General features: G+C 38.7%; 1 protein-coding gene across 2 annotated transcripts in view; it reads right to left on the minus strand.

The window, feature by feature from the left end:
* KCNN2 (potassium calcium-activated channel subfamily N member 2) overlaps positions 1-27,992 on the minus strand; it is a 168,536-nt gene that overhangs the window by 115,883 nt on the left and 24,661 nt on the right. Inside the window, exon 3 of one of the 2 annotated variants that reach the window (XM_004376984.3) lies at positions 5,221-5,639. The exons of the other annotated variant lie outside the window; for it this stretch is intronic. Coding sequence (XP_004377041.2) covers positions 5,221-5,639 — 419 coding nt within the window. The remainder of the gene's footprint in view (positions 1-5,220; positions 5,640-27,992) is intronic. 2 annotated transcript variants of the gene reach the window in all.

Consider the following 27,992-nt stretch of genomic DNA (forward strand, 5'->3'; position numbering starts at 1 on the left):
GCCAGAACCAGAGAGAAAATGGATTACTGTTCTCTGGTCTGGAGCAGCTTCCTCTTGCCAAATGTAGGCCATAGAAATAATGCCAAATAATCTGAACTTATTCTCGTCACACACTATACTTCCTCCTGTCACTCAACAAAAACAGCGACAACAAAAATAAAAAGAATAAAAAAGTTATTACTTACAACCAAAAACCCACTGCTGTCGAGTCCATTCTGACTCATAGTGACCCTACAGGGTTTCCAAGGCTGTAAATGTCTACAGAGGCAGACTGCCACATCTTTCTCCTGCAGAGCCGCTGGTGGTTTCCGAACAGCAGATCTTTTGGTTAGCAGTCAATCGCTTCAACCACTGCGCCACCAGAGCTCCTTTTATTACTCATAGGTAAATCAGATCTACATGATAGATACCTCTGATAGGATACCCTCCCCATGGGTAGAGGATATGTTCCAGAACCTCTGACAACATCTGAAAATGCTGTGTGCTCCACAGAAGAAGAGGGATGAGTTTGCAACAAAAAATTCTCCAAAAAGTCCTATGGCTCTCTCAGAAGTTCTCTCTTTTTAAACTATTTTTAGATGTCTTCTAGTTAACTAAGAAGAGAATTCCTATCAGGTGTGAATCCCCTTTTTAATGTGGAGAGGTTGCTTGGCACAAAGACTAACAGGTGGTGTTCATTCAAATTCAAACCCCAAACCAAAGAGTTTCGTGTTTTATTAAGTATCATAAACTTTACAGAACAAAAGAAGAGGAGGAAAATAAATAAATAAATAAAAGGAGCCAGAAAATAAATATCCAAGAACTTGTCAGATGCTGGTGGCATCATGTTCAAAACTACAATTCTGTGAAAAACAATCTTTTTTCACATGTTCGTATCTTATAAGCCACAATCTGGAGATTTTGTGCAGCAAAATGAGAAGTTTACTGACAAAACAAATATGGAAAATTTTCTACTATCACAATACTGCCTAATGATTTTTTTTTGTCTTTATACTTTGTACGATCATAAAATGTCACCTTTGGCAGAGGTGAGCTTATTACGCCATTTAGTTTGCAGGTGAAGAAACCAAGGTAAAAAGAGGCAGGGTAGTTGCTGGCCTGAGGTCACTGAACCGAAACTGCCAAACTAGGACTAAATTCCAGGGTCCCAATCTAGAGTCAGGCTACTCCCCAGCACACCACCGATTTGTTCTTTTTATGTAACTGCTGGCTACAGATTCTCATTCTCCATATGAAACGGACAATTTTCACTTTTTATTGCCTCTTTATATGAAAACAGAAATTGTCCATCATTTAACAGTCTGTGCATGCTAAAACACACACATATTTTGGGCTGCTAAGCTTTGCCCCAGCTTGCCTAAGGCTTTCTGCATTTAGTGACAGTGGGGTAAAACAGTTACAATGAACCATTTTTGAAAAATCTGGTCTGGGCACAATTTTGAGGCTATTTTAATTGACTCTTGAAAAGCAGATACATGAGAGAACACCTATATAGACATGTATATTTTTAAACTATGCTTTTACCCCCACTGTCATATTGTTTTGCAAATTGTAAATTAAGGGTAATTTTTATAAACTCAGTAAGTAGATCTACTAAAGTCTTCCATATTTATTCTTCAAAGTTATAGGTACATCTGCTCCAGAAAATATCATAAGCCTCTAAATACCATGATTGCTAGGAAACAAAGCATTACCATAAGGAGTATACCTTTCTTTAAAAAGAAATGATTAAACTTCAAATTCTGTAATTATGCAGTGAAGTTCTAAAAATCGTGCTTCAGATACATACTAAAAACTAGTCACTAGAGAATTTCCTATTAAAGCAGGTAAACTCAACAAAACCGTTGGCATCGGCAACCCCTCTAGGCTCCCTAAAATGAGTATAAATAATTTTAAAACAAACCAAAAAAAAAAAGCATAAACCCCCATAAGGACAATAAGAATAAGTGACAAGACAGAAGAAGAAGCTAGGAAGCAGACTGACAAGTGGTAACAGACTTACCTGACTTGAGGAAGCTGAATGCTAGAGCAACAGAGAACACTAAAGAAGCAGTCATATAAACAATGAGACCCAACTCCTTTACCAAAGACTCAGAAGTTGTTGACACCTGTACCTCCTTGAAAGTGGGGCTAATAATAGAGCTTCAAATGGGAGGGCAGGTTCAAAGACTGCATAAAAGCTGTTAGAATTCGAGGTTCCCTCTTCCACTCTGTGTGGCTGGATAATTGCCTTTTTCCAACCTGGCATAGTCTGGAAATTTATTACCTGAAGAGGGTAAAACACAAGGTCTGTGGACTGTGGGGTACCAAATATAGTGGACAGCAGGACTACTGTACTGAAACTGGACAGTAAGTAAATGGTTACATATTAACTGTTGAACCAGTTGCCTTGGCGGCCGCATGTGTCTCATAGTAGAACTCTGCTCCACAGGGTTTTCAATGGCTGATTTTTCAGAAGTAGACTTCCAGGCCTTTCTTCCAAGGCACTTCTGGGTGGACTCCAACCTCCAACCTTTCAGTCAGCAGCCGAGCGTGTTAACCATTTGCACCACCCAGGGACTCCTTATCAACTGTTGAGAATTCTTCTTTCCCCTGTCTTTCAATTACCAGAATGATGTCATGAGGCTTCTACCCTCATGACAGTAGTAAAGCTTTGTCTTGTGTTGACCAGATTGTCCAGAGGAAATATAAAGTATGAAAGATACTGAAATTAGCGTTCTATACCCCCACAATCACCCTTTAGTGAAGCCCATATCCAACAAACCCCAGATATGCACGAAATCTTCAATCAGCTTTTTAATGCCCCACTCTTAAGTATTAGCAGACGGCCAAGGATATCTAAACATTTAAGAAAAACCTCAAAATAGAAGCCAAAACTAATAGAAAAATGCATCTTCAGGGGAACAAAAAACATACAAGGAGAAAAAAATATCAAAAAGTCTTACTAACAACTTCAGAGAGATAAAATAGTATATCTATGAAATAAAAGCATGATGCTATTTAAAAAAAATGAGCATTCAGAGATAAAAAATGAGATTCTAGAAATTAATATATAGCATAGTAGAAATAAAATCTCAATAGAAAGTTTGGAATACAAAATTTCCCATAACATACAGCAAAACCAGAGATGGAAGAATAGTACAAAAAGAAGGTAAGAAAATTAGAGAATTAATATTGAAGGGCCAATATCCACCTAACTAAAAACAGGAAATAACATCACTAAATAATTTAAGAAACTTCCCAATAACTGATAGTCATGAATTACAAGATTAAAAAGTCCCACTAAATTCCAAATACAATGGACTAAAATAGATTGTAAGTAAGATGAATCCTTGTGCAAACAGATCTCAAAAGCTTCCAGAAGGAAAAGAATAAAAAATGAGCATGGCATCGACTGCTAGACCTTGGGAGCCAGAGGACAAAATTCTGAGAGAAAGTGATTTTCATTTTGGAGTTTTATATCCAGCCCGATTATCAATTAAATATGAGAGAAGAACAGTCTTTTTCCATTTGCGGAAGGCCTCAAAAAACCACAACTCTCAACACAACCTTTTCTTAGAAGCTACTGGAAGATGAATTCTGTCAAAATGACTGAATACATGAAGAAAGTGGGAGGAAAAAAAGGGTCAAAGAAAAAGGGTACTCAGTGTAGAAGAAAGGCAAAGAAAATCCCCAAGATGATAGATGAAATAGCAGCTCAGAAAGTTCCAAGAACCATTTCTTAAAGAAGTTGAAATTCATATAGTGCATAATATATTATAATATATTAAAAGGTTATTTACATAATGTGGGAGAATTTAAAGATGATTTATTGGTACGTATATATGAAAATAAGCAAATGAAAAACTAAGAAAACTAAACAAATAAAAGTTAGACAATTATTAATTCCAGAGAAAATGAAAAGACATTCAGGAAAGGCAAAATGATTATAATATACTATACTGTTTGGCTACAAATGCTATTTACGTAGTCATAATAATGTAAGCACTGAATATAAATCATTGGTGTTTATATAACTTGCTGGGAAGATGGGGATAGAAATTATTCAGTGGGGGAGCTGAAAAAGGGGTGTGTGCATGTATGTGAAAGTAAACTAAAAAGTCAACTTCCACAGTGGGAGGTCAATAGATAGTTCAAGATAAGCAGTTTTATTTAGAAATGTGGAAAGCAATTACCAAAGGAATAGGCTAAAATAATTTAAAGTGATTGCTTTGGGAAAGCAGTGATTGCTTTGGGAAAGCAGTGATTGCTTTGGGAAGGAAGGGTTGTAGGTTTGCTATTTTTTACTAATAACTCTCATACAGATTTTTTTGCTCTTTGAACTATGTGTATGTATGTATAACTTTGATTTTAAAAAAACTAAATTAAAAAAAAAAAAAAAGAAACCTGTTACTACAAAGACCAGCATCTGAACATTCAACAGTCATAGAAACTTCTATATCATTCCTATCTCTCTGTTGCAAATTTCAACATTAATTTTCTTCACCAAGGTCATTGTGTTTTCCACCCCTCATTATAATAGAGTTCCTCTGTTTATGTCACAAATCTATTTTTGTTGGTTCGTTAAAGGCCAAAGTTAACATTATTAATACTACAACTGATTAACTCTGACTCACTCCACAGTGCCTGAATCCTGAGAATGTGTGTCTAGCTCTTGACCACCACAGCTCTTCAGACAATAAACAAATACACCCTACCTCTTTTCACTAATTTTTAAAAGTTTAATAAAGTTTAATTTGTATATCCATAAGATACCTTGCCAGATAATCCCAGGAACACAATTATGGATAGGCACTAAAATCAACAAACCACTTGGAGATACTCCCTAACGTTCAGACATCCTGTATCACCACTTTTCCCCTGGACTTCTCTCTCAACCATAACCAATGCGCCACTGCAATGACTCAGGATTACCATTAAACAAACGTTTCCAATGGAAGCCTCCTGCACAATTTCCAGGTCTCCATATTCTGACATGATTACAAAGGTAGCCCTCTACTGAAAACTGATCAAATTAGAAAGAAAAACACACAATCATGAAGGCACTGCTCTATGTAGAAGTCTTGAAAGTTTAGTCACAGTCAGTCATTAAAAAAAAAACCCATTAGATAACCCAAAATTTTCAGGCACTATGTGCCTGAAATCTAAAATGTGTTCTCCTTCTCATTTTAGAGGACACCATATGGCAAATTATGTTCTCAGGAAAAGAAACAAACTTACCTTTCACAAGCTCGGACAGTCCATGCGGCAATTATCCATAATGAGATACTAAAAACCAAGAGTACAGTTCCTGGGCATATAGTCATTAAAGTCTTCATAACAAAACGCGTATTGAAGTTTATCTTATTAAGTGCTCCAATGCTTCTAGAGGAGGCATCAGTGAAAAGTTTGCTATGTAAAAGCATGACTCTGGCAATCAGATAGAGTCTTAAGAACATTGGTATAGATAAAATAATATCCACATCAGCGGTGGTTGTGGATGGGGCATAGGAGAAGGCAAGCCGGGCCGTCCATGTGAACGTATAATTCCCAGGTATGGGATGAATAGCACACACCAGTATTTCCAAGCAGATGAAGAAAATACGCTCATAAGTCATGGCTATTCTCCAGTCATCTGCTCCATTGTCCACCATGAACAACTGAAAAAATAAAGTAGAAAATCAGCTTCAGTATGGCATGAATGGTCCACAAGTGTTAGTGCAGATTTTCAAATTATACAACAGATGACTTTTAGCAATCATCGCAAACTAAAGGTTATAATTTTTAAATGCCAGTCAGGTACACTGTTTTAACAAAATAGTATTGGCACAAACGGAGAACTACATTTTGTAGATATTAAAATAAAAACTTGCTACACAGGAGCTGAAATTATTTTGGAGTCCATGCTCCTGGACAAACATGTAAGTAAACATCATTTTAAAATAAGGGGCTTGGGTCTATCAGTAATGAGATCCCCCCTTCAATGAAATAAAAGATGAACTTGCCTTATAACAGGTTACTCTCTTTAAGGGTCTAGATTTAAACCCTTATACAATTCTAACTATATTCTCTGCAAAATCTATTTAGAGTGTCTCTGCAATCAGTTGAAACCTATAATGTAACAACACATGAACGTTTTTACAGGAAATCTTATTCTTGGCTTCAGAGAAAACCACAAGAGACCACACAGGAATACGGCAGAAACATTTCTTCCAGCTTCCCCATAACCACTCTATTTTCTATCTCCTGTCCTCTGCTCCCCGTTAGCCTTCCGTTGGACTGTTACTTTGTCTTCAGTCCTTCTTTCTTTAATATGATTCCTTTTTCTTATTTATCTTTTTTTCATACCACAAACAAAGAAAACAAAAAAAGGAAGGAAAAAGAAAAAGGAGAGAAAATGAAAAAACTGAAGAGTAAGAGGCTTCCCTGGCTTTTCTATAAACAAGTCCAGGCCCTGGCAGTCTGTAAACAACCAAAGGCATCTGGAAGTGTGCCTTGTGGGGGCTACTGGCATTTAGGGCCAGGAAGCAGAGGTGCCAGCCATCCTGTGATGCTGGGAGAGCCCCACGCACAAGGAAGGCCTGTCTCCTCAAAATGCCAATAGTGCTCCCCCACTGAGAAATACTGCATATTCTTTCCCTTCTGGTAAGCAGCTGACTTAAGTAGAAAAGCTGACATGAAGGCAACCCACAAGAGAACAGCGCCTTCTCAATCAAGTGAATCCCAAAGGGCAAAGGAGGCTGGCAGAGCAGACTTTCTACATGGTTGGATGCTAGGTACTCTCCTCTTCTGGAGACAGGACAGTAATTTTCCCACCATTTAAGCTGTTACAAATTCCCGTTTTAGGTTAATTATCCTGTAGTTTATAGCTATTTCCCATGCTATTTTTCAGTGTGGTTTCTGCCACCAGTGCTACTTTTCAAAGGATAGGAATTTGATGACAAAAATTGTCACTTCTGGCAAGGAAATGGAGAACCAGCAGATTCTCTCATCATAACCATATAGAAATTTGGACAAATTAAGTTATAACAGTATAATGGCTTTACATATGTCTTTACCATAACCTTTCATCTCAGAGGCTCTAGCAGACAATAAAAATTCTATTTTTCCAGTTTACAAGTAAAGACATAGATCATAAATAAAGCAGGCCAAGTCAACTATAGAAATACTCTTGTTCCATCTGACCACTTTCAACATAAAGGATTTCAGTAATGAGGACATACAAAAGAGTTTATAGATATAATGATAGACGCCTTCTAAAGTTTACATCAGTGAGTATTTACTGAGTACTGTATGGCTCTAAAGGGATGTGACCTAAAGGCTATTAATATGTTTACATCCAAAAGAATGGGCTCCTCAGACTAGTTACTTTGAAAGGATATATATTTTCCAAAGATGCTGTCATTCTTCTCTTTGGAAACTGCTATCAGGGCCTGATAAGAAAATCAGCAGTGTTTTAAATTCACATTTCCGTTTCTACCAAAAATATTACCCAGTTTGATCATCTGTTTTATTCACCAAACTTGGCTCTAAATGACTTGGCAGTTTGCAAAAATGAAATCCACCCACAAAAGGGCTAAGAATCACCAATATTCCAGATAGTCAAAAAACGTGTTGCAGATTCTGAGCACAATTCCAAGAGGTATTTTCCGTATCTTTCTGGGCTATGGCAGCATAAATGCAGAATATGGACCTTCCCAGGTAACTGGTAAAGAAATGTCAGTTTGGATACATAATTCTGTTACACTGCTTACCAATGGTGTCCTACCTTTCTAGGACTGGCCCTCCTTCCATGACGCACAACACAAGTGCTCCTGTCACCTCACTCAACGCTCTAGGCCCTCACCCTTCTCTTTTCAGGCCCCTTTCTGTTGTCTCCCGCTGCTCACTTCCCTGACTAGACTGGCTTTCTCTTCTGAGTCACATCGCTTCAATCATTATCTCACCACCGGTGTCCTCAGCCACCTCACTCCATTTACCTTTTGGGAGCCTGTCCAAAGAATTCCCAATCTGGGACCTGATGTCCGGACTGCTGCAGGGGAACAGGGCCACCATACACCTGTGCCTTCAAGCTCAGCTTGGCCCTCAGTGTCACCCACCGATGTTCCCCATCCCTCACAGCATCTGCTCAGAATAATCATCTCTCTCCTCAAGGGCCATTTTCTTCCTTTCTCTCTCAGAACCTACTTCCTTCCCAGTATCTCTTATCTTTTGTAGGAATAACTTTTGCTCTGCCTGTCTAAAGCTAATGTTACCTGAAAGTGCAGTTCTCTTGCATTGAGAGCTTAGCTCCTGTGCCTTCTTCCTCTCAGTCTACACTCATGTTCACATCTCTACCATTTATTGAAAATAAAACAGCACAAGCAAATGTGAACCTCCATTGGCTCTGTGCCTGCCCTAGGCTGTGGTCATTTCCTCACTTCTCTTTCATCCTCCAACACAGCCCATCTGGTTTTTGCCTCCATCACCCCACCAACACTACTCTTGCTAAGGACACTAACAAACAAACAAAAACCCAAACCCACAGCCACTGAGTCAATTCCAACTCATAGTGATCCTACAGGGCAGAGAAGAACTGCCCCATAGGGTTTCCAAAGAGCGGCTGGTGGATTTCAACTGCTGACCTCCTAGTTAGCAGCCAAGCTGTCAACCACTGTGCCACTAGGGCTCCAAGGTCACTAAAGATATTTTGATTATGAAATCCAATCCTCCTATCTTTATTTTTATCTTACTTGACCTTTCTGACATTGGTCACTCTTTCCTTCCTAAAAAAGTATCTCTTCCCTTGACTTCTGTGACACGTTGCTTTTTTCATCTGCTACTTCTCTAAAGGACCCACCTCAGTCTCCTCCGAAGGAGCTTTGTCTTCTCCCATGCCTACACCTGCTGCTCTTCTAGGGACCATCTTTGACTTCTCTTACTCAATGCTTGTCATGGAATGAATTGTATCCCCCAAAAATGGGTGTATCAATTTGGCTGGGAGATGTTTCCCAGTATTGTGTGATTGTCCACCATTTTGTTATCTAATGTGATTTTCCTATTTGTTGTAAATCCTGCCTCTATGATGTTAATGAGGGGGGATGGGCGGAAGTTGTGTTGATGAGGCAGGATTCAATCTATGGGATGGGACTGTGTCTTGAGCCAGTTTCTTTTGGGATATAAAAGAGAGAAGTGAACAGAGAGACAGGGGGACCTCATACCACCAAAAAAGCAGCGCCGGGAGCAGAGCACATCCTTTGGACCTGGGGTTCCTGCATGGAGAAGTTCCTAGTACACGGGAAGATTGATGAGAAGGACCTTCCTCCAGAGCCAAGAGAGAGAGAAAGCCTTCCCCCCTGGAGCTGATGCCCTGAATCTGGACTTTTAGCCTACTTTACTGTGAAGAAATAAATTTCTCATTGTTAAAGCCATCCACTTGTGGTATTTCTGTTACAGCAGCACTAGATAACTAAGACAGTACCCTTCCTGGGTGATCTCATCCATGCCTTCAATCTCCACTACCGGATTTCTCCTATTCCAAGTCATTCTCCATCCTTTAATAACCTTTTGGAAATGTAAATTAATAATCCCATTACTGTCAAGATTAAAACCTTTCAAAGCCTCTTCCCTACACACACAAACCTGATGGGTAATGTCTAATCTGCCTTCACAGCATACAAAACATTTATAATATTATTTAGCCTATCTCTCCAATCTCATTACTTATTTCCCTATGGTTGGCTCATAATGAATTTACAGATCTCAGAACGACTACCCTAAACATGCTTCTATGTCTTTGTACATTCTGGTCCTCTGGCCCAAAAGTTGGACCACCTGGCAAATTCTTATTCCTTCAAGACCATACTCCAGTCACCTCCTTTAGGACATTTTCCATGCCCCACCCATATCTGAAAACACCCTCCTTTGTTCCACCATTATCTTTGTATGTGCCATTTTTGATGCTGTCACAGAAAACAGTAATGATTTCTTTGTAAGAGAGTCATCCCTACTTGTATGTGAGGATCCTTGAGGACAGGACCAGGTCTAACTAGCAGAGGGTAATACATGCTTGCTAAATGAACTACCTTGTTATTTCTCATTAAATACTGACTCTCATAATCTCTATAAGCAGGAATCGACTGGACGGCAACAGGTTTTTTTTGGATCATAATCATTGGATGGGTTCTAATGATAATTAAATATGCTCATTGAAGATGAGAATAATAAAGCATAATCTGAGTAAACTTTGTAATGTTTTTCAAATTTATGGAGAACACATCCTATTACATGCTAAGTCACTGCAACAGCATCATTTTGCAATTGCAAAGAAAACTCCAACAGCATTGTTCTTCACTCACCTCCCTAGAAATAATTTTTATTACATAGTTGCTTTTAACTATCTGGGATCTTAATTGGCAACTGAAATGACAGATTTTGTTTTATTTTATCATAGCATATATTTCCACTCTCAAGTTGATGAAGAAATATTTTCTCCTACTCTCCACATAATCCCCACTCTCAGTTGTTGCTTTTGATTTATTAATTGGTTTAACAAACATGTAATGTACCGAATACTCACTGTCTGCCGGGCACTATGCTAGGTACTAGCCACGTCATGAGATTTAGAGCAGACGCAGGCAGGGTCTGCCCTACAGAACAAAAGTAAAGTAAGCAGATTTAGAAAGCATATTTAATAAAGCAATTAAGTCTTTGGGCATGCAATGAAAAAAACAAAGAAGGAATGATGTACAGAACAATAAATTGGAGGTGACAGCAGATGTGGTGATCAGGGAAGACCTCCAAAGAAGTACCATTTAAGACCTGGATAAGAGCCAGCCATGTAAACAGCCAGGGATAAGAACATTTTAGACAGTGGAAACAGAACAAGTAAAGACTCTAGGCCTTATAAAAGCTTGGCATGTTTAAGGATATTAAAAAAAAAAACACCAGAAAGGCTAAACCTTAATGATCAAGGGGCAGAGTGAAAGAAGATAGTTGAAAAGGCAAGGAGGGGCCAGATGTGCAGGATCTTGTTGGTCATGTTATTAAGACTGAATTTCATTCCAAGTGTGGTGGGAACCCACTGAAGGGTATTAGACAGAAGAATGATGTGATATGACTTATAGATTAAGGGGCTCATTCTTATTTCTGTGGGAAACTGGAATAGAGAGAGGCAAGTGTGGAAGGAAGGATACAAGTTAGGAAGCTCTACTGCAATTGATTGGTTGTAATATCTCTATGATTTGGACCAACAGGCGCTATGGAGAGACAGAGTGGATGCACTTGGGATACAGTTAGGAGATCGATATAACTTGCTGATAGGTTGAATGTAGAAGCAATAAAAGAAGGAGAAGAAACATAGATGGCTATAGAGTTTCTACCTTAAAAATCACAATAGATGGTGGTGCAATTTTCTGAGTAGAATGGCGGGGTGGGGGGGATAGTGGGGGTAAGAAATAAAAAGTTCCATTTTGGCCACTGACATGTGAGTATAGACACCAAATAAGCAGTAGTATATGCAAGACACTACTGAAATAAACTTGGGAGGCATCAATATTTAGGTGGCTTTTTGAGATCAAAGGAAAAATTAAAGAAAGTGAATAGGACAGGACTCAAGGCCAAGTCCTGACGAACACTGTCATGGATTGAATTGGGTTCCCCAAAAAATATGTGTCAACTTGGCCAGGCCATGATTCCCAGTATTGTGTGATTTTTCTCCATTTTGTGATCTGATGTAATTGTCCTATGTGTGGTAAATCTTAATCTCTGTCTGTGGTTAACGAGGCAAGATTAGGTTATGTTAAAGACGATTAGGGTGGGCTGCAACACCCTTACTCAGATCATACCCCTGATCCAATGTAAGGGGAGGTTCCCTTGGGTTTGGCCTGCATCACCTTTTATCTTACAGGAGACAAAAGGAGAGAGACGGGAGGAGAGAGGGACCTCCTACCACCAAGAAAGAAGAGCTGGGAGTGGAGTATGTCCCTTGGACCTGGGGACCCTGTGCTGAAAACCTCTTAGACCCAGGGGAAGATTGATGCCAAGACACGTGGAGATCTCCAAGGAAAACCAGGCCTACAGATGTTGAAAGGAGACAAGGACCTTCCCCCAGAGCCAACAGAGAGGGAAAGCCTTCCCCTAGAGCTGGCACCCTGAATTTGGACTTCTAACCTTCTAAACTGTGAAAGAATAAATTTCTGTTTGTTAAAGCCATCCATTTGTGGTACTTCTGTTATAGCAGCACTAGATAACTAGGACAAATCCTAAATGTAGCAGGCAGGTGAAAGGTCGAGCCATCAGAAAAATGTGATGTGCAGCAGTCTGTGAAGCAGGAAGAGAAGAAAGAGCAAGTGTTGTCCTAGGAGCCAAGGGTGAGGGTTGTCAATTACAAACTAATAATTACAAAACAATTTTACCAGATTTAGAGACATACTAATGCACTCGGCATATTATACAGAAAAGGAAATCATTCCAAACATCACAGTTATTCAACAACTCATTCAATGTCGAGTATTAAAATCCAACAGTAAAAATACATTCCATATAATCAATATAATATATATGATCCGTTTCAAGTTCACTTGTAGGGGAATTAAAGTAATCAAGGTGACTGATATTAAAGCATCTCTATATTCATTTTTTATATTGATACTGATAAGAGGAGAAAGACTAGGGTGAAAAATATGACAGTCAAATCTACTTTAATTCTAGAACTGTGGTCAAATGGTCTTTGCCAGAGGTGTAAAGTAATTTACAGCCCCAACACAGAATACACCCTCAGAATATATCCTACCTCAAGCTTAAGCAGTTCCAGGGAAACTTTTATGTTCAGTCAGATACCCAAAATGCAATAAATTTCAAGTTTATTGTCTAAGATTAACTGGAAGTGAGCATCATCAACAGAAAGGTCTGGAGTTTAGTGGGAGGAGCCTGCTACATGACCAGGTTGTCTACTGGTACAGGGACCTCTGCTCAGCCAACTCATGAGGGCGAGGAGCTCAGCTGCAGGTACCCCATCTTGAGTTCTGTATGTGCTTTCCCTCCTCAGGGAGGCTGCTTGTTCTTGAGGTTTGGCCCCCAGTGTCTTACACATCCTGGGTTTCCTTTCTAGTAAAGAATCTGGGGCAGTGCTCAGCACAAAACTGGTGGCTCAAAATATACATACTGGATAAAATAATTTTTGTCATGTATTTGTTAAGAAAATAACATAGAATCGCCAAGAAAACTGAAAAGGAAGAGTAATGAAGAAGAAGTAGACATGACAGATCTTACAACAAATTAATAATTAAAACAATGTGGAACAGACACATTGATAACTAACAAGCCAATGGAACTGACCAGAAAAGGTGAAAATAGACCAAAATATGCTGGGAATTTCATATTCTAAAGATAGACTCTCAAATCAGTAGGGGAAAAATCCAGTTTATTGAAAAATGATGTGGTGACAACTAAGAAGCCATCGGAGAGCAATAAAGGTGAACCCATACCTCATATCCAATTTATCAAGAAAAATTTTAAGTGCATCAAAGATTTAGATGTGAAAATGAAACTATTAACATATTAGAACAAATCATGTAAGACTTCCTTTGTAACATCAGGGAAAAGAAGACCTTTTAACTCTGACATAAACCCCAGAGCCTTAAAAGAAAACTGATACATTTGACTATACTAAACTTTAGTTTCCTGTATGTGGCAAAAACCACAATAAGGAGAGCAAAAAAAAAACAAAGAAAACAACAAACACCAAACTATGGAGAAATGTTCAGTATCACAAAGGACTAATTTCCCTAATATGTAAAAAGCTTTGTACATATAAAACATACACAAATTTTTAAGAAAGAGACAAACAATCCAATAAAAAAATGAACAAAGGATACGTGGAAAAAGAAATAAAAATGCCTTTGAAACCTATAAAAAAAGATGCTCAATCTCACTCATAAGAGGAAAATGCGGTAACATTTTTTTCAACTGTCAGATTGAAAAAGACCTGAAAGTTTTATAACGTTATACTATTGAAGGGGCCCTAATGGGACACTGGTTAACCATTTGTTTGCTAACCAAAAGGTCGGCAGTTCGAATTCACCAGTCACTCCTTGGAAACTCTATGGGGCAGTTCTACTCTGTTCTATAGGGTCACTATGAGTCGGCATCAGTTGGACAGCCATGGGTTTTTTTGTACTACTGAAGGTGTGGGGAAACAGCTACTCTCATATATTGCTGGTAAGAATATAAATCAGTTCAACCCCCAGCAAGACCAATTTATCAAGTTATAAATGGACATATTCTTTAGAAATGAAATTTGTCTGATATGTATATATGGACATGTGACGAATAGTGAAAATATATGGTTATTTGTTACAGTATCACCTGAATATTAGCAAAAGGCTGGGAATATGGGAATCATCCAAATGCCCACTAATAGGAAAATGGGTTCAAAAAATTATGGATGTCCATAAAAGAGAATACTATGCTATTTAAAAAGATGGGGAAGCTTGCTAGTTTGCAATATACTATTAATGAAAGATCACTAGTATGTACTAAGTTAAAAAAAAAAAAAAAGCAAAGAACAGAACAGTGTGTATAATACACTACAATTTATGTATTTTTTTAAAGGGAGGGAATATATGTTTGGATTTGTAGGTGCATAAAATATCTCTGGAATGATACTCGAGAAATTAATAGTAAGACTTGCTTAGCAGAAGTGAGCTCAGTGGCTAGGGACTAGATGTAAGGGAGACTTTTAAGTATATAATATTTAATATTTTTCATTTTGAAACCATGTGAATAAATAAATATAAGTTAATTAATAATAAAAATGAAGGAAAATAATTTTTTTTAAAAGAGAAGGAAGATGAGATTTAACGAGGTCATTAGATATTCAAATATACCCCTTAAATAGTCTACCTGTGCAAAACTAGAAAACAATAACTGATGTTGAGAATGACAACCTACAGAACTGAACAGACTGAACTCAATTTATATCTAAAATATTCTGCTTACTAAGACAAAACCTTGAACCATAACAGTTTTCAACAGCATGACCAAAAATAAATAAGATTTCTTGGTTAACCTTTAAACCAAGGATTCAATAAAACCAAGTTATTTTTTTTTACCCAGTTACTGAATGCTACTATTTGTAAGGTTTTGTGGACACAAAGATTGAAAAGCCTCTCTGTATTTGATGAGGAAGAGAAACACAAATGGAGGATTCCAGCACCATGTGGTAAGCGTCACAGCAGAGGACTGAAGATGCTGAGGAAATAAACGCAGGGGAGGCTGCATCACAGAATAGAACACGGTACCTGTTCCTCCCTCGCACAGTGGCTGCCTGGAATCTTTATACAACTCATTACTGTGAGCCTCCATGTTCAGTTTGAGGACATTTAGGGTACAATGGCCCAAAACAAAAATACACAGAAATGTGTTTATCCAAAAAAGAGGTCCCTTCCTTAGAAACTGAATTTTGGATGCATTGAGTGGAAAAGCCAATACAAAGGCAAGACAAATAATGAGGTTTTGCTTTATTAAGGCATTGCCAAGGCTCAAACAACAGAGAAGACCAGGATGCCAGTCACAGGCCAGTCAAGGACAAACAGAATAGAAGACTTTTCAATGGTCTCAGTCAGATGGTTTCCTCCAAGACCCTCAGCACAGAACCACAGAAGGAAAAAAACAGAAGAGCTTGCATTCAGAATTTACCGTCCGGAGCAAAACCGGGAAGAAACAAACAAAGCTGGTGTTTTTCTTTCCCTATCCCTCCATCCTGTAGTCTTTTTTCCTATTTTGGAGCCTCATGAACATTCCAGCATTCCTGTGCATTCATGTTGCCCTGGGATTTTTCTGCCTCCAAGGAGGAAGATTTGAAAACTAATGCAGTCAAGTATTAACCACTGCATGTACTGTTGCTCCCTGGGAGAGAAGTATAGAAGAAATAACTCACCGGGAATGTAGGAAGCCAAGGTTCAGCTCCTAGATATACTACTAACTTATTATACGACCTGAAGCCCTGATGGCACAGTGGTTAAGAGCTCGGTTGCTAAAGAAATGTTGGAGATTTGAATCCTCCAGCGGCTCCATGGGATAAAAATGTGGCAGTGTGCTCCTGTAAAGATTACAGCCTCGGAAACCCTATGGGGCAGTTCTACTCTGTCCTATAGAGTCGCTATGAGTTGGAATCGATTTGACGGCAGTGGGTTTTGGAGTTATTATACGACTATGGGAAGTCATTTAAACCTCGGGGACCATAGTCCCATCGTCTGACAGAAGGTGCAATGATGAAACAGACACGTACCATATGTTGTGGCCAACACCATTAGCTGGCTAACCCAATACCATTCCCATCCCCCTTCTCTCTTGCTCATCTCCATTACAGAGACTTGAAAAATTAAATATTCACTTTGCCAGACTCCTTTGCACCTACATGTAGCCATGTGATGCAGTTCTGGGCTGAAGTCATAAGCAAAAGGTTGCTGGAAGACTTCTTGGAATGTCTTTGCTTTTTTGGATAAAAATGCCAGGTAAGGCTGGCCTAGCCCTCTTCCTTCCTTTCTTCTAGCCTTAAACAGAGGCGATGCCTGGATCTGTAGCAGCCATTTTGTGACCATGAAGAAAAGGCCAAAAGAATCACAGTAATTCAATTCTGACATCTCAAGCCACTGAACCAGCAGCCACTTATCCTATTTGTTTAAGCCACCGTTAATTGGGTTTTGTGTTATTTGAGCAGCTGAAAGTATGTGTAACCTATATACTTTAAAGTGCGTTGTAGAGATCTATAAAAGATAAAGAATAATTATTAACTTAAATACTTTATGGAGAGAGCAGCTAACAACTCGTACTAAATGCATCTCAAGTATTAGAATTTAAACCACAATAACCATTGGGTGGTGGGGTTATTTCTGGGTGGGTGGCTTTTGTTCATGGCTTTTAAATATCAGCCAACTGCTCAGAAAATCTGGTAGTATGACTCACAGGAAACACACACACATTTTGGAGCCTGAGAAGCTTGGATTTAACTTCTGGCTTGACCACTTACAAACTGAGTGATTTTCAGCAAGATCCTAAACCTCAGTTTACTTGTCTATAAAAAAAAAATTAAAATATTGTTAACACTGTATGATTATTATGGAGCAATCACCCACTCCGCTGATCTAGAAAAAGTGATCTATTAATAAATAATAGTACTCCATGGACCCAAGAGGGGCAAGTACACAGATTAAATGTTAACTTGATGACATGAAAATGGAGAAATCAGCCACGTGAAGAGGAGGAAGGGAAAGTCGTAAGTACAGATTAGAGCAAAGTTAATATTGAGAGGAACTCTAGAAACCTCAGCTGTACCTATTTTTTGAAAGATTATTTCCATTTGTTATAGTTAAGAGTTTCTGAAATTCTCTCCTTCTGACTTAGACAAGAGCTTTTTCTACAGACCCAAATCCCAGAACCATACCCTAGGGTCCAGGAATAGGTCAGGCTATCATCAATCCACGCTCTGCTCCTCTTAACACCTAATTAGAATCTTAACCCCTTTTCACATGGCTTCTCACAATGAGGCCCACATTTTGTGTGATCACTCAGGCATGTATATAAAATTACTTTTGAATTGTTCTAGAAAGATAATTATTTCCCCCACTTTGGGTCTCTCAACAGAGTTGATCTCACAGAAAGTACTAGAGTATATGGCTTATGAGCCTAGGCTGTAGAATCTAAAGCCAAGAAGATCTAGGTTAGAGTCTGAGGTTCCACCACAGACTAGTTCCGTGACCTCAGACAAATCATTGAACCTTTCTAAGCTTCAGGTTCATCATTTAATATTGTTGGTGGTGGTGTTGTTAGCTGCCATCAAGTAGTTGTGGACTGGACCATTGTGATCCATGGAGTTTTCACTGGCTGATTTTCATTAATAGATCATCAGGCCTTTCTTCTTAGTCCGTTTTAGTCTGGAAACCCTGCTGAAGCCTGTTCAACATCATAGCAGCTTGCAAGCCTCCACTGACAGACGGGTGGTGGCTGCACATGAGGTTTCGAACCGGGTCTCCACACCGAAGGCGAGAATTCTACCACTGAGCCATCACTGCCCCGCCCCCAGTCATTTGTTAAGGTGGCCTAATTAGAGCACCTCTCACAGGACTGAAAGAGGACTGATTGAGATAGCGATCAACAAAGTTTAGTTTCAAAATAATTAATTTCAGTATTGTGTCAATAGTTGGTCTCCAATAAATGTAATCTTTACGCAGGCAGAGTGAGAATGGATGAACACAGAGTCTGACCTTCACCGATTGAAGCTACTGGAAAGGATAAAAATCAAGATAAGAGGAAATGAGAAGCTGGAACAAAATTCCTCCATGATCAGTTTTTTGCTTGTTTCCCACTGTTTATATGTTCACTAAATATAAATGTATTTATAAACAATGTATAGTATTTGTATTTTTAAAATTTCATGTAAATGCTATACTGTACATATTATTTTACAACTTGCTTTTTTCAGTCAACATTACATTTTGAATGTATAGCTTAATTCATTTACATTTATTATGGCAACTGTAAGGCACTCTGGTGATGCAAAGGTTAAGCACTTGGCTGCTAACTGAAAGTTTGGCAGTATAAACCCACCCAGCGCCTCCATGGGAGTAAGACCTGGCGATCTGCTCCAGTAAAGATTACAGCCTAGAAAACCCTACGGAGCAGTTCTACTCTGTCACATGGGGTCATTATGAGTCGAAATCAACTGGACAGCACCTAACAACAACATGGTAACTGTTATATTTGTACCTATTTCTACTATTATTTTGGGCTATTTTTTTTTCATTGATTCTGTTTTTTCCTTTCTTATTTGAGTTACCTGAGGATTTCCTTTTAATTTCTTTTTTTTCCTTACTAGCTTACATATTATACAATTTGTTTTACCTCTTTTAGTGATTACTATAATTTTAGCAAATCTGTATATTTAACAGTATTGAAAGGTAATCAGAATTTCATCCTTCTCCCAAACAATACAGTAGGAGCCTGGACAACTTTAATTCTTACCCCTCTTCCTCTCTCTGTCATATTATTGATGTCTGGTATTTTACTCATATCTTGGCTTTCAACCATTATATTGATGATTATAATTATTACAGTCAATTTTTATTTAGACTTATTGGCAAGATGGATGATGAATAAAGAAGACTGAAGAAGAATTGATGCTTCTGAATTGTGGTATTGGAGAAGAATATTAAATATACCATGGACTGCCAAAAGAACAAACAAATCTGTTTTGGAAGAAGCGTGACCAGAATGCTGCTTGTAAGCAAGGATGGCGAGACTACGTCTCACATACTTTGGACATGTTGTCAGGAGGGATCAATCCCTGCAGAAGGACATCATGCTTGGTAAAGTAGAGGGTCAGCAAAAAAGGGGAAGACCCTCAACTAGATGGACGAAACAGTGGCTGCAACAATGGGCTTAAGCATAACAAGGACTGTGACGATGGCACAGGACCGGGCAGTGTTTCGTTCTGTTGTACATAGAGTCACTATGAGTCAGAATCTACTCTACAACGCCTAACAACAACAACAGCATGTTTACTCGCTTCTTTGCTTATCCAGCTTCTTAATTTCTGAGTTCTGCTTTCTTCTTGCTGCAGTACACCTCTTAGAGTCGCTTCTGCTCTAAATGTTGTGTCTTCTGCTCAATCTTTGTATCTGACAATGCCTTTCACCTTTCCTGCCCTGAAAGTTAGTTTACCTGCGACTAGACTTCCAGACTGACCATTATTTTCATTGAGAACTTTGAAGGAGATTACAATTATTTTACACTAATTTTTAATTTCAACATTCTGGACAGAAATATTTCTAAAATTTAGACAGAGGTATAATGATTCCACACATATCTGCCTTCAAAAAGAGGCAGGTAGATCTGTCTTTGATGAGGTCAGCACCATTATTTTGGAACAAGAGATTTTGCATTGGGTTGTAACGCACTGATGGCCTTTGGTGGGTAAGGTGCATAATACCACTGGGCTGCTGAGGTGTGTAAGACTGTCTGGTCTTTCATCAAATGAGTTGAGACTGTTGGGTCCTTTGAGACCTTTAAATAATGTGTGTGTGTGCACGCGCGCGTTTCCCTTCTGTCAGTTCTTGCTTCCTGCTATAACTGATTTATCTATATGTAACAACTCTCTTCCATCAAGCAGCTCTTTCCTGCCTCATTTTAAATTTTGAGTGCTAAAGCCCTAGATAAGCAAACTTGCCAAGAATATTCGGGTTGGTTTGATGATGTCCCTGGCATTGCCTCTGTGCCCTTCCTAAAACAGTTTTATAACTGGCTAGCAGCAACAGTATTATATACTTGTTATGGGCACAGGTTCTGAAACCAGGTTGGTCAGGTTCAGTTGCAGCTTCATATTTTAGTACCCGATAACCCTGGTCTGTTTCTTAACCTCTCTGGGCCTCAGTTTCTTCATTTCTACAATGGGGATAATAATAATATCCACTGTCCTGAGTTGTTGCTTTAAATGAATTAAACAAAAAGGGCTTAGAGCAGTACCAAACCAAACCAAAAAAAAAAAAAAAAACCCGTTGCCATCAATCCCAACTCATAGCGACCCTGTACTAATACGTGGTGAGTTAAACACACTTTTAAATAGCTTTCAAGTTTCAGCAGGGTAGAATTTGAGGTTGTAGACAACTGAAGTTAAAAAATATATTTAGGATGAAGAAAATCTAACTTGGACAAAACCTAAAGTAGGGAGTAGTTTATTTCTGTTACCACAGGGATGTTGAATGTAATGTGCAACTTCATTTAAATATTTGCTTCTGCCAAAAAAGTAGGAGGTCTGAAGGGCCACTGTCATCTAAGATCATCAGGGACCAAAGACGTGACATTTTAGAAATCATAATGTAAATTAGTGGGTAAGCGTTTCTTTGCTTTATAAATATTTGATTTGTGTTCAACTTTTCAGTACAGCCTGATGCCCCCATCATCAAATGATGTGCTGGAAGGCCTGAACTTTAGCTTTGGGTTTTTCAGTAATGTGACCAAGAACAAATTCTTTCAATCGTCCATGCTTTAATTGAACTCTTATAAGGGCAAATGAGACAATAAATGTGAACTGGCTTTTAGCTAGCTTTTTAAGCGCTTAAAATAACTAAGGTGGCGATAATACATTTTAGCCACATAGCAAAAACTACTATAATGCTTCCAGTGAAAATATAGTTATTATTTGAGTTTAACTTTTTACAATTAAGTGAGTTAGCTCATATTTAATTATTTAATGGATTCAGGGTTTACTAGCTTTATTTTATTGTATTTATTATTTATCCCCCATCTACTTCCAAAAATGATTTGAGGACACTTCCCACAATTTATAGGCAATTAAAATAAACACGTCTTATTAAAAAATTCCAAATAAGTAAAAAACTGATCCTGGAGGAATTCTGTACCAGCTTCTCATTTCCTCAAATCTTGATTTTCATCCTTTCTAGTAGCTTCAGTCAGCGATGTCAGACTCTGTGTTCATCCATTCTTACTCCACCTGCGTTAAGATTCCATTTACTAGAAACCAACTATTGATACAATACTGAAATTAATTACTTTGAAGCTAACATTTCTTAAGCACCGTCTCCTTCAGAACTCTTTCAATCCTATGAAACAGGTACTCTAATTAGGCATCCTTAACAAATGATGGGGGAGGGAGGCAGTGGTGATTCAGTGGTAGAATTATAACCTCCTTAACAAAATGCCCAGGGTGGGGGGAGGTGGGTGGACAAAAAGTCTCTACTACTAAGGAACAAAAAGCTAGAGAACCTCTGGGAATGAATACTTCTGAAACATCAGGGCGTCTAGGCTCCGGGTCAACCTCACAGTGATAGGCTGTTGGGACTTCCTTTTCTTTCTCTTGTACAATCAAAAGGCTCTGCTGGAGCTGAAACCAGTGAAGAAGCTTCGGAAGAAGAAAGTCACCAGGATGACTCTTGAAGCTGAACTGCCCAAACTCTAGGCAAAGATATCTGAGAAGCATGTGATACAAGAGCCCAAAGTCTAAGAACAAACTGTTTTGTTTTAGGTTTTTTTTTTTTTTTTATGTTTTCCTCTAAGTTAAGCACTTAAAGCCAGTTAGAATGGAGCATTGTGAAACACATTAAACTCAGTCTGATGACAGTCAAGATTATGCAAAAACACCTTAACTTGTAGTCTTGTTTAATTCCCAAAACTTCCTTTTAAAAACATCCTACTTTACTACTGAATGGCTGCCATGTGTTGTTATTTTATAGTTGTTTTTCTGATTTTAAAAACAACACAACAAATAGACATTAAGCAGTATGTCTGTCACAGTTAACCATGCCTGTAATATAACTCCAAATCACAGGAGCTAGCTCTGACTATCCACAGGGTAAGATCAGTCCTTCAGTGCTGGTTTTGTGATTTTTTAATAAATATTATTAACTTACATTCTTTGGATTCAAAAATCGGACAAACATTCTTTCTCAGTGCTCCACTGAAGGAGGAATCAACAGAGTTTGGTTTTTTCTAGCACCTACTGTAGGCTCCATTTTTCTACTCCAGTGCTATGGGGAATGAACATCCAGGAGTTATTCCATGATCCCCAACTGGACAAATACAATAGCACTACATCCTCAAGGAAAAGAAGGTAGGAAGTGGAAAATCTACATACTTTCTTCTTAAGAAATGTTCTCTGTCAAAAAGAGGACTCACCAACCTTGCCGACAAATCAGTGGTGCTAAACAGAGACACGAACCTCTCCACTGGCAAAAGAATTCCGAGAAACAGAAATAATGTATTTGCTAACATTTTAGTTAATTATTCCTTTACCTTATATACACCATCACCTATACTTTCTTATGTTCTGTAAGTGTTTATATTAGAGACACATAGGTTAAGAATGAGAGAAATAAATCTTGGCTCTATCTTTCAAGATGGTGGGGGTTTAAAAGTTCTATATTTCCTTTGAACATACTAAATTCAAAATTATGATATAAAAAATCAAGGCTACTGCCAAAATGTGGGATTAGAGGATACATGGTTTTTAAATTGGCAGAGAATACACAAAAATCTAAAGAAAAATAATATTATCAAAGAAAAACATTTTACTGCATATTTCTACACTTCAAAGTTTGGAGAGGTGATAGAAATACTGGATAAGTCTATTTTACATATACCATTTCAATCAAATTTAATTGAACAGTTTGAGGGCTATAGTACATGCCAGCTCCTAATAGAGACACAAAAATCAGTCCATGACACAAAGGAAGAAAGCAGTATATTCCAGAAAAAAGGTACAATATGTCCAAAGATGAAGAAAGCTGAAACAATGGCATAGCTTGGGCTCTCCAAATCAGTTTGGGATAGTTGTGGGGAGTGGCGGGGAGGGCCTGGAGGGGAAGTTGTTAATGAACACCTGAGGTTGAGGAGGTGGGAGAGATAAGATCACAAAGAACCTTCAATGACATGATAAGGAATTGACTTTTGTCCCACAGTATTTGCTGCGTGCATTAAAGATTTAGGACTGTTTCTGTTATATAAATAAAGATGAATATTTGTAAAATTCAAATATTTAACATTACTACAAAAAATTTAAGTTTTATGGGACTAGGGACTAACAGTTGTTAAGGAAGGGAGAGGGAAAATGAAGAGGAGAAAGGAAGGAAGGAAATGCAGGCAGGTAGGAAATGAAGGAAGGGAAAAGGACTGATGGCCTAACCGCTCATTAAGTCTTCAGACTCACCAATTTTAACAACAGTAAAAACGGGGGTGCCTATCTGCATACCTTTAATGTTATGAGTTACAGCATTTCACCATACTAAATTCATTTCACATTTATTACAGTAAACTTTCTAAAATAGGGACAGATCTGTGAATGTAAAAAATATAATTAAGACAATTTCTTCAATGATTATCTTTGAATTTGAGTAACTTCTTTACTAAAGGATTCATAATGTATTAGTACAGAAAAAATGGACATAAATTATATATTTAAGACAGCAAAAAAGGAATGACAAATACATATCACCCAGGCTGCCACTCACTCCTCCCTCCTATACTCATGGCAGACATGATTAATCAATTAAGGCCCCTTTCCAGTACAGCCCTGCTTTGTTCTAAAGAATCATTCTCAATACTGTGTTCCAGGCAGTTACAATCAACCTGTAGAAGTTGATGTGTGAAAGGAAACCTACTGGCCATATCTGACTAGGAAAATGCATGTCTTCTTCCCAAGAAATTTTACCCTGGACTACTGTGCCACTTAGCTTGGCTCTGGGTGTGTGGCTACACTATAGAAATATGCTAAAGGGAAAGTTGTCAGGCCTGAAATAGGGGATTAAGATGAAAATCCCAGAGTGGAGCACAATATGGTACTGCCTCAGATAATATCCAGATTCTATTACAGTCATCAGTGCCCTTTCCCACCTTCTACTTCACATTCATGGATAATTGAGTACTGGCTTTTATCCCATCACTGTGGCTCTTTCTGAAAAATCCCTAGAGACAGATGAAAAAGACTAAATAAGACATATTTTATGGAACAATTAATTATGGATAAAGATTGTTCTACCACAATCTCCTTGAATCAACTGTGGTGAACTGAAGGTAACTTAATGTAAAATTCAGAGGAAAATGGCTCCCTCATCTCTATTAAAGTAAACCAAATGTTTGAACATCACAAGTTTTCAAGATGTGGTTACTTCATTTTTTGGCTATAACTGTCACAAAGAATGGTACAACTTTTCTCTTACATTCCAGATAAAATCATATCTAATAGTATGGGCTGTGTTGCAAAAAGATAAGAAAAGAGACTTTAGATTCAGAGATCTGAATATGAACCTCAGCTTTGCTACTCACTGGCTTAAAAAGAATTATAGTTTAGATTAAATGAGAATGTATACAAATATACTGAGCAGAGCACCTGCTCACAGTAGGTACATGATACATATTAGTTATTGTGATGCATACTAGTTATTTTATCATTCCAAAGAACAGCCATAAAGCATGTAACTAACAAGCCTGAATTTTATTTATATTGCTCAACAGTTTTCCCATGAGTCAGTCCATTCTTGATAACGATGTTGGTCGTCTTCTCTGTTCAACGATACAGCCATGCAAACGCATGGGGCTTGTTAAACCTTCCAGTCACCTCCCTTTGCCTCGTCTTCCCTCCTAAATCCATATTTATCCTCAGGCAGTCAATCTGTTAAAAATTTTTTTTTTTTTTTTGAGGAATATCACTTTATCATTTCCATCTACTCCTTCCCTTTATCACAACTCATTTTTGAGAAAAAAAATCACTAAATACTATATAAATGGGACAGCAATAAGAAAACACAGGGTCTGTACATACAGACCACATTGTAGGCAGAAGGCTCAAATTCAGAAACAGGAGACTTAGAGTAAGACAAGCCTATCTAAATCCTTCTGATAAATGCATGAAAAACAACTCAACAGTTCTCCCATTAAAGGTCACCAATTTGTTATTATAGCTTAACACCTAGGCTAACTGGAAAACACTTTTCCAAGATACTCATTTGTTCTGCCACACTCAAGAAGGTTCACACATTCACACAACGTTCACTCAAACCATTTATCAACCAGCGGCATGATATTAAACATGAACAGCCCAGAGAGACGGTGTGAACATGAACAGGTCCAATCACATGGGTTTAACAGAAGCAAGCTGAAATTCCTGGGAGTGGCCAGTTCCCAGGATGGACATGTGGCCAGCGTTGTGACAGCAGACGCGACTCATTGGACTGTTTTATGGCAAAGCTGCACAGATATGCAAGGGGAATAAAAGCCTATCAAAGAAAAGGGAACTACTGACCCCTGTGAAGAAGAGGAATCCCTATCCCAGGTGACTTTTCTCTGTTAACTTTCTTTTTCCGTCTCTAACATCCAGAGAAAGAGGCATCCATTTCAAGAGTCTCAAAGCAGAGTTACTTGAGCCTCCTAATGTAATCATATGAACACAGAGTACATAAATGCCAATGCATGAATAAAGATGAAGACTAAAGATTTACTATTTTCTCCCAAGGTCACAATAATCTCACATAGCTATGTGTGCATGAACAATTCCGACTTGGGTTCAGGCTGGTTAACTTCCACTACAGAAAACAAGTTACTTTATTTGGTAAACCTCCCAAGTGACTGTATGTCATAGAAAGGATCAGAGGTGACAACACCCTTGGGAGTTAGATATTACTGAAGCCAAGGATGGTTTCCTTTAAGACTAACCGAAAAAGTGGAAAACCCATCTTAACAGCCACAGAAGGCAAGGAGTGCTCTGCAGATTATTAACAAAGGGAAACATATGCCAGGGTCTTCTAAGTTGTTACCCACTGTACAACCTTTGTGAAAGCATATTTCTGAACCATGATTAAAATATAGGAAAAGTTATATACAGGAGAGAACGTTAGCCTCATGTTCACCTATTAATAGGATCATAATTGGTCATCCTCTTGTAAGTACAATTCTCCAGATCCATGATCCTTATCATTATTATTTCAGGTTAAAAAGGAATCTGAACAATCAACAGATAGGTACTCACCCAGCAAGGTCTGTAGTGTGTTCAAGGGAATTTAGGCTGATCAAGGAAAAGGTATGACCACGAGACAGCAGCACAAAGTATATATTGGGGTCATCACATTGACAGCCACATGCCGGGGGTGGTCGCCGAAGGCAGGAAGTCTTCTAGAGGCAAAGGGTGAAGGGAGCCACCAGAAGGGGAAGAGAGCGTGAAAAACCCCAGGAAAAGAGAAGGGAGTCAGGGAACTTAGGTGTACTTTAGGTGATATCCTCCTGCAGCTGCGGGGTTGGGGACGGGGGGAGGTAGAGTCTCTCCATCACAGAGCTCCAAAGACAGCACCTTTGTGTTGTTGTCTGTCATCGAGTCGATTCCGACTCATAGAGACTCTGTAGGACAGAGTAGAACCACCCCATAGGGTTTCCAAGGAGCAGCTGGTGGATTCCAACTGCTGACCTTTTGGTTAGCAGCCTGAGCTCTTAACTACTTCACCACCAGGACTTCTACCAGCACCTTAGGGTCCTTATAACCACAAGGTTTTATCTTGCCAAGGGCTAGCAGAGGTTCCTGGGTGGTGCATGTGGTTTGTGCTTGGCTACTAACTGAAAGGTTGGCAGATCACACACACCCAACAGCACCACAGAAGAAAGGCCTGGAGATTTGCTGCCATAAAGATTGCAGCCAAGAAAACCCTATGAAGCTCAGTTCTACTATGTAACACATGGGGTCGCGAAGGGTTGGAACTGACTCAATGGCAATGGGTTTTTTTTTGTTTTTTTTATTTTTTGGTTTAGGGCCAGCAGATACTGGGTACATTTTTGTGGGGTATGTAAAGCAGGCAGAACCTATGTAGCTGCAGCCACTGTGTCAATCCATCTCATTGAGGGTCTTCCTCTTTTTTGCTGACCCTCTACTAGCACAGGCTTAAATACTTAATTAAACCCAAGAAAACCAAACCCTTTGCTGTCAAGTCAATTCTGACTCACAGCAACCCTATGAGTAGGGATCGACTAGACGGCAACAGGTTTAAATACTCGATTATACAGATATAAAATGGCATGGAGGAGGAGTCTGACCTCCTCCAACCCCACAAGGGGGAAGGAGAACCAAGATCAACAGTGCAAGGCTGCCTCCCATGAGGTGGAAGCCAGAACAAGCCTCCTCTCTCTGCCATCTTTACTAATTCTTTTTTTTTTTTTTAATTGATGTAATTAAATGAAGTTTACATTTCAAGTTAGTCTCCCATACAGAATTTTTTTTTTTAACATACATTGTTATGAGACCCCAACCGCTCACCCCATTCTGCGACAGCATACTCCTCCCCTCCACCCAATTCCCATGAACATTCAACCAGCTCCTAACTCTCTCTGCCTTCCCCTCTTACCTCTGGACAGAAGCCGCCCCTTTGGTCTCTCATATCTACTTGTCTAAGAGGCACATTCTTCACGAGTATCACTTTATGTCCCACAGTCCAGTCCAATCCCTATCTGAAGAGTTGGCCTCGGAAATTGTTTTAGTTCTG

Source organism: Trichechus manatus, unplaced genomic scaffold (assembly GCF_000243295.1).
Source record: "Trichechus manatus latirostris isolate Lorelei unplaced genomic scaffold, TriManLat1.0 scaffold00047, whole genome shotgun sequence".
NCBI classification, from domain to species: domain Eukaryota; kingdom Metazoa; phylum Chordata; class Mammalia; order Sirenia; family Trichechidae; genus Trichechus; species Trichechus manatus.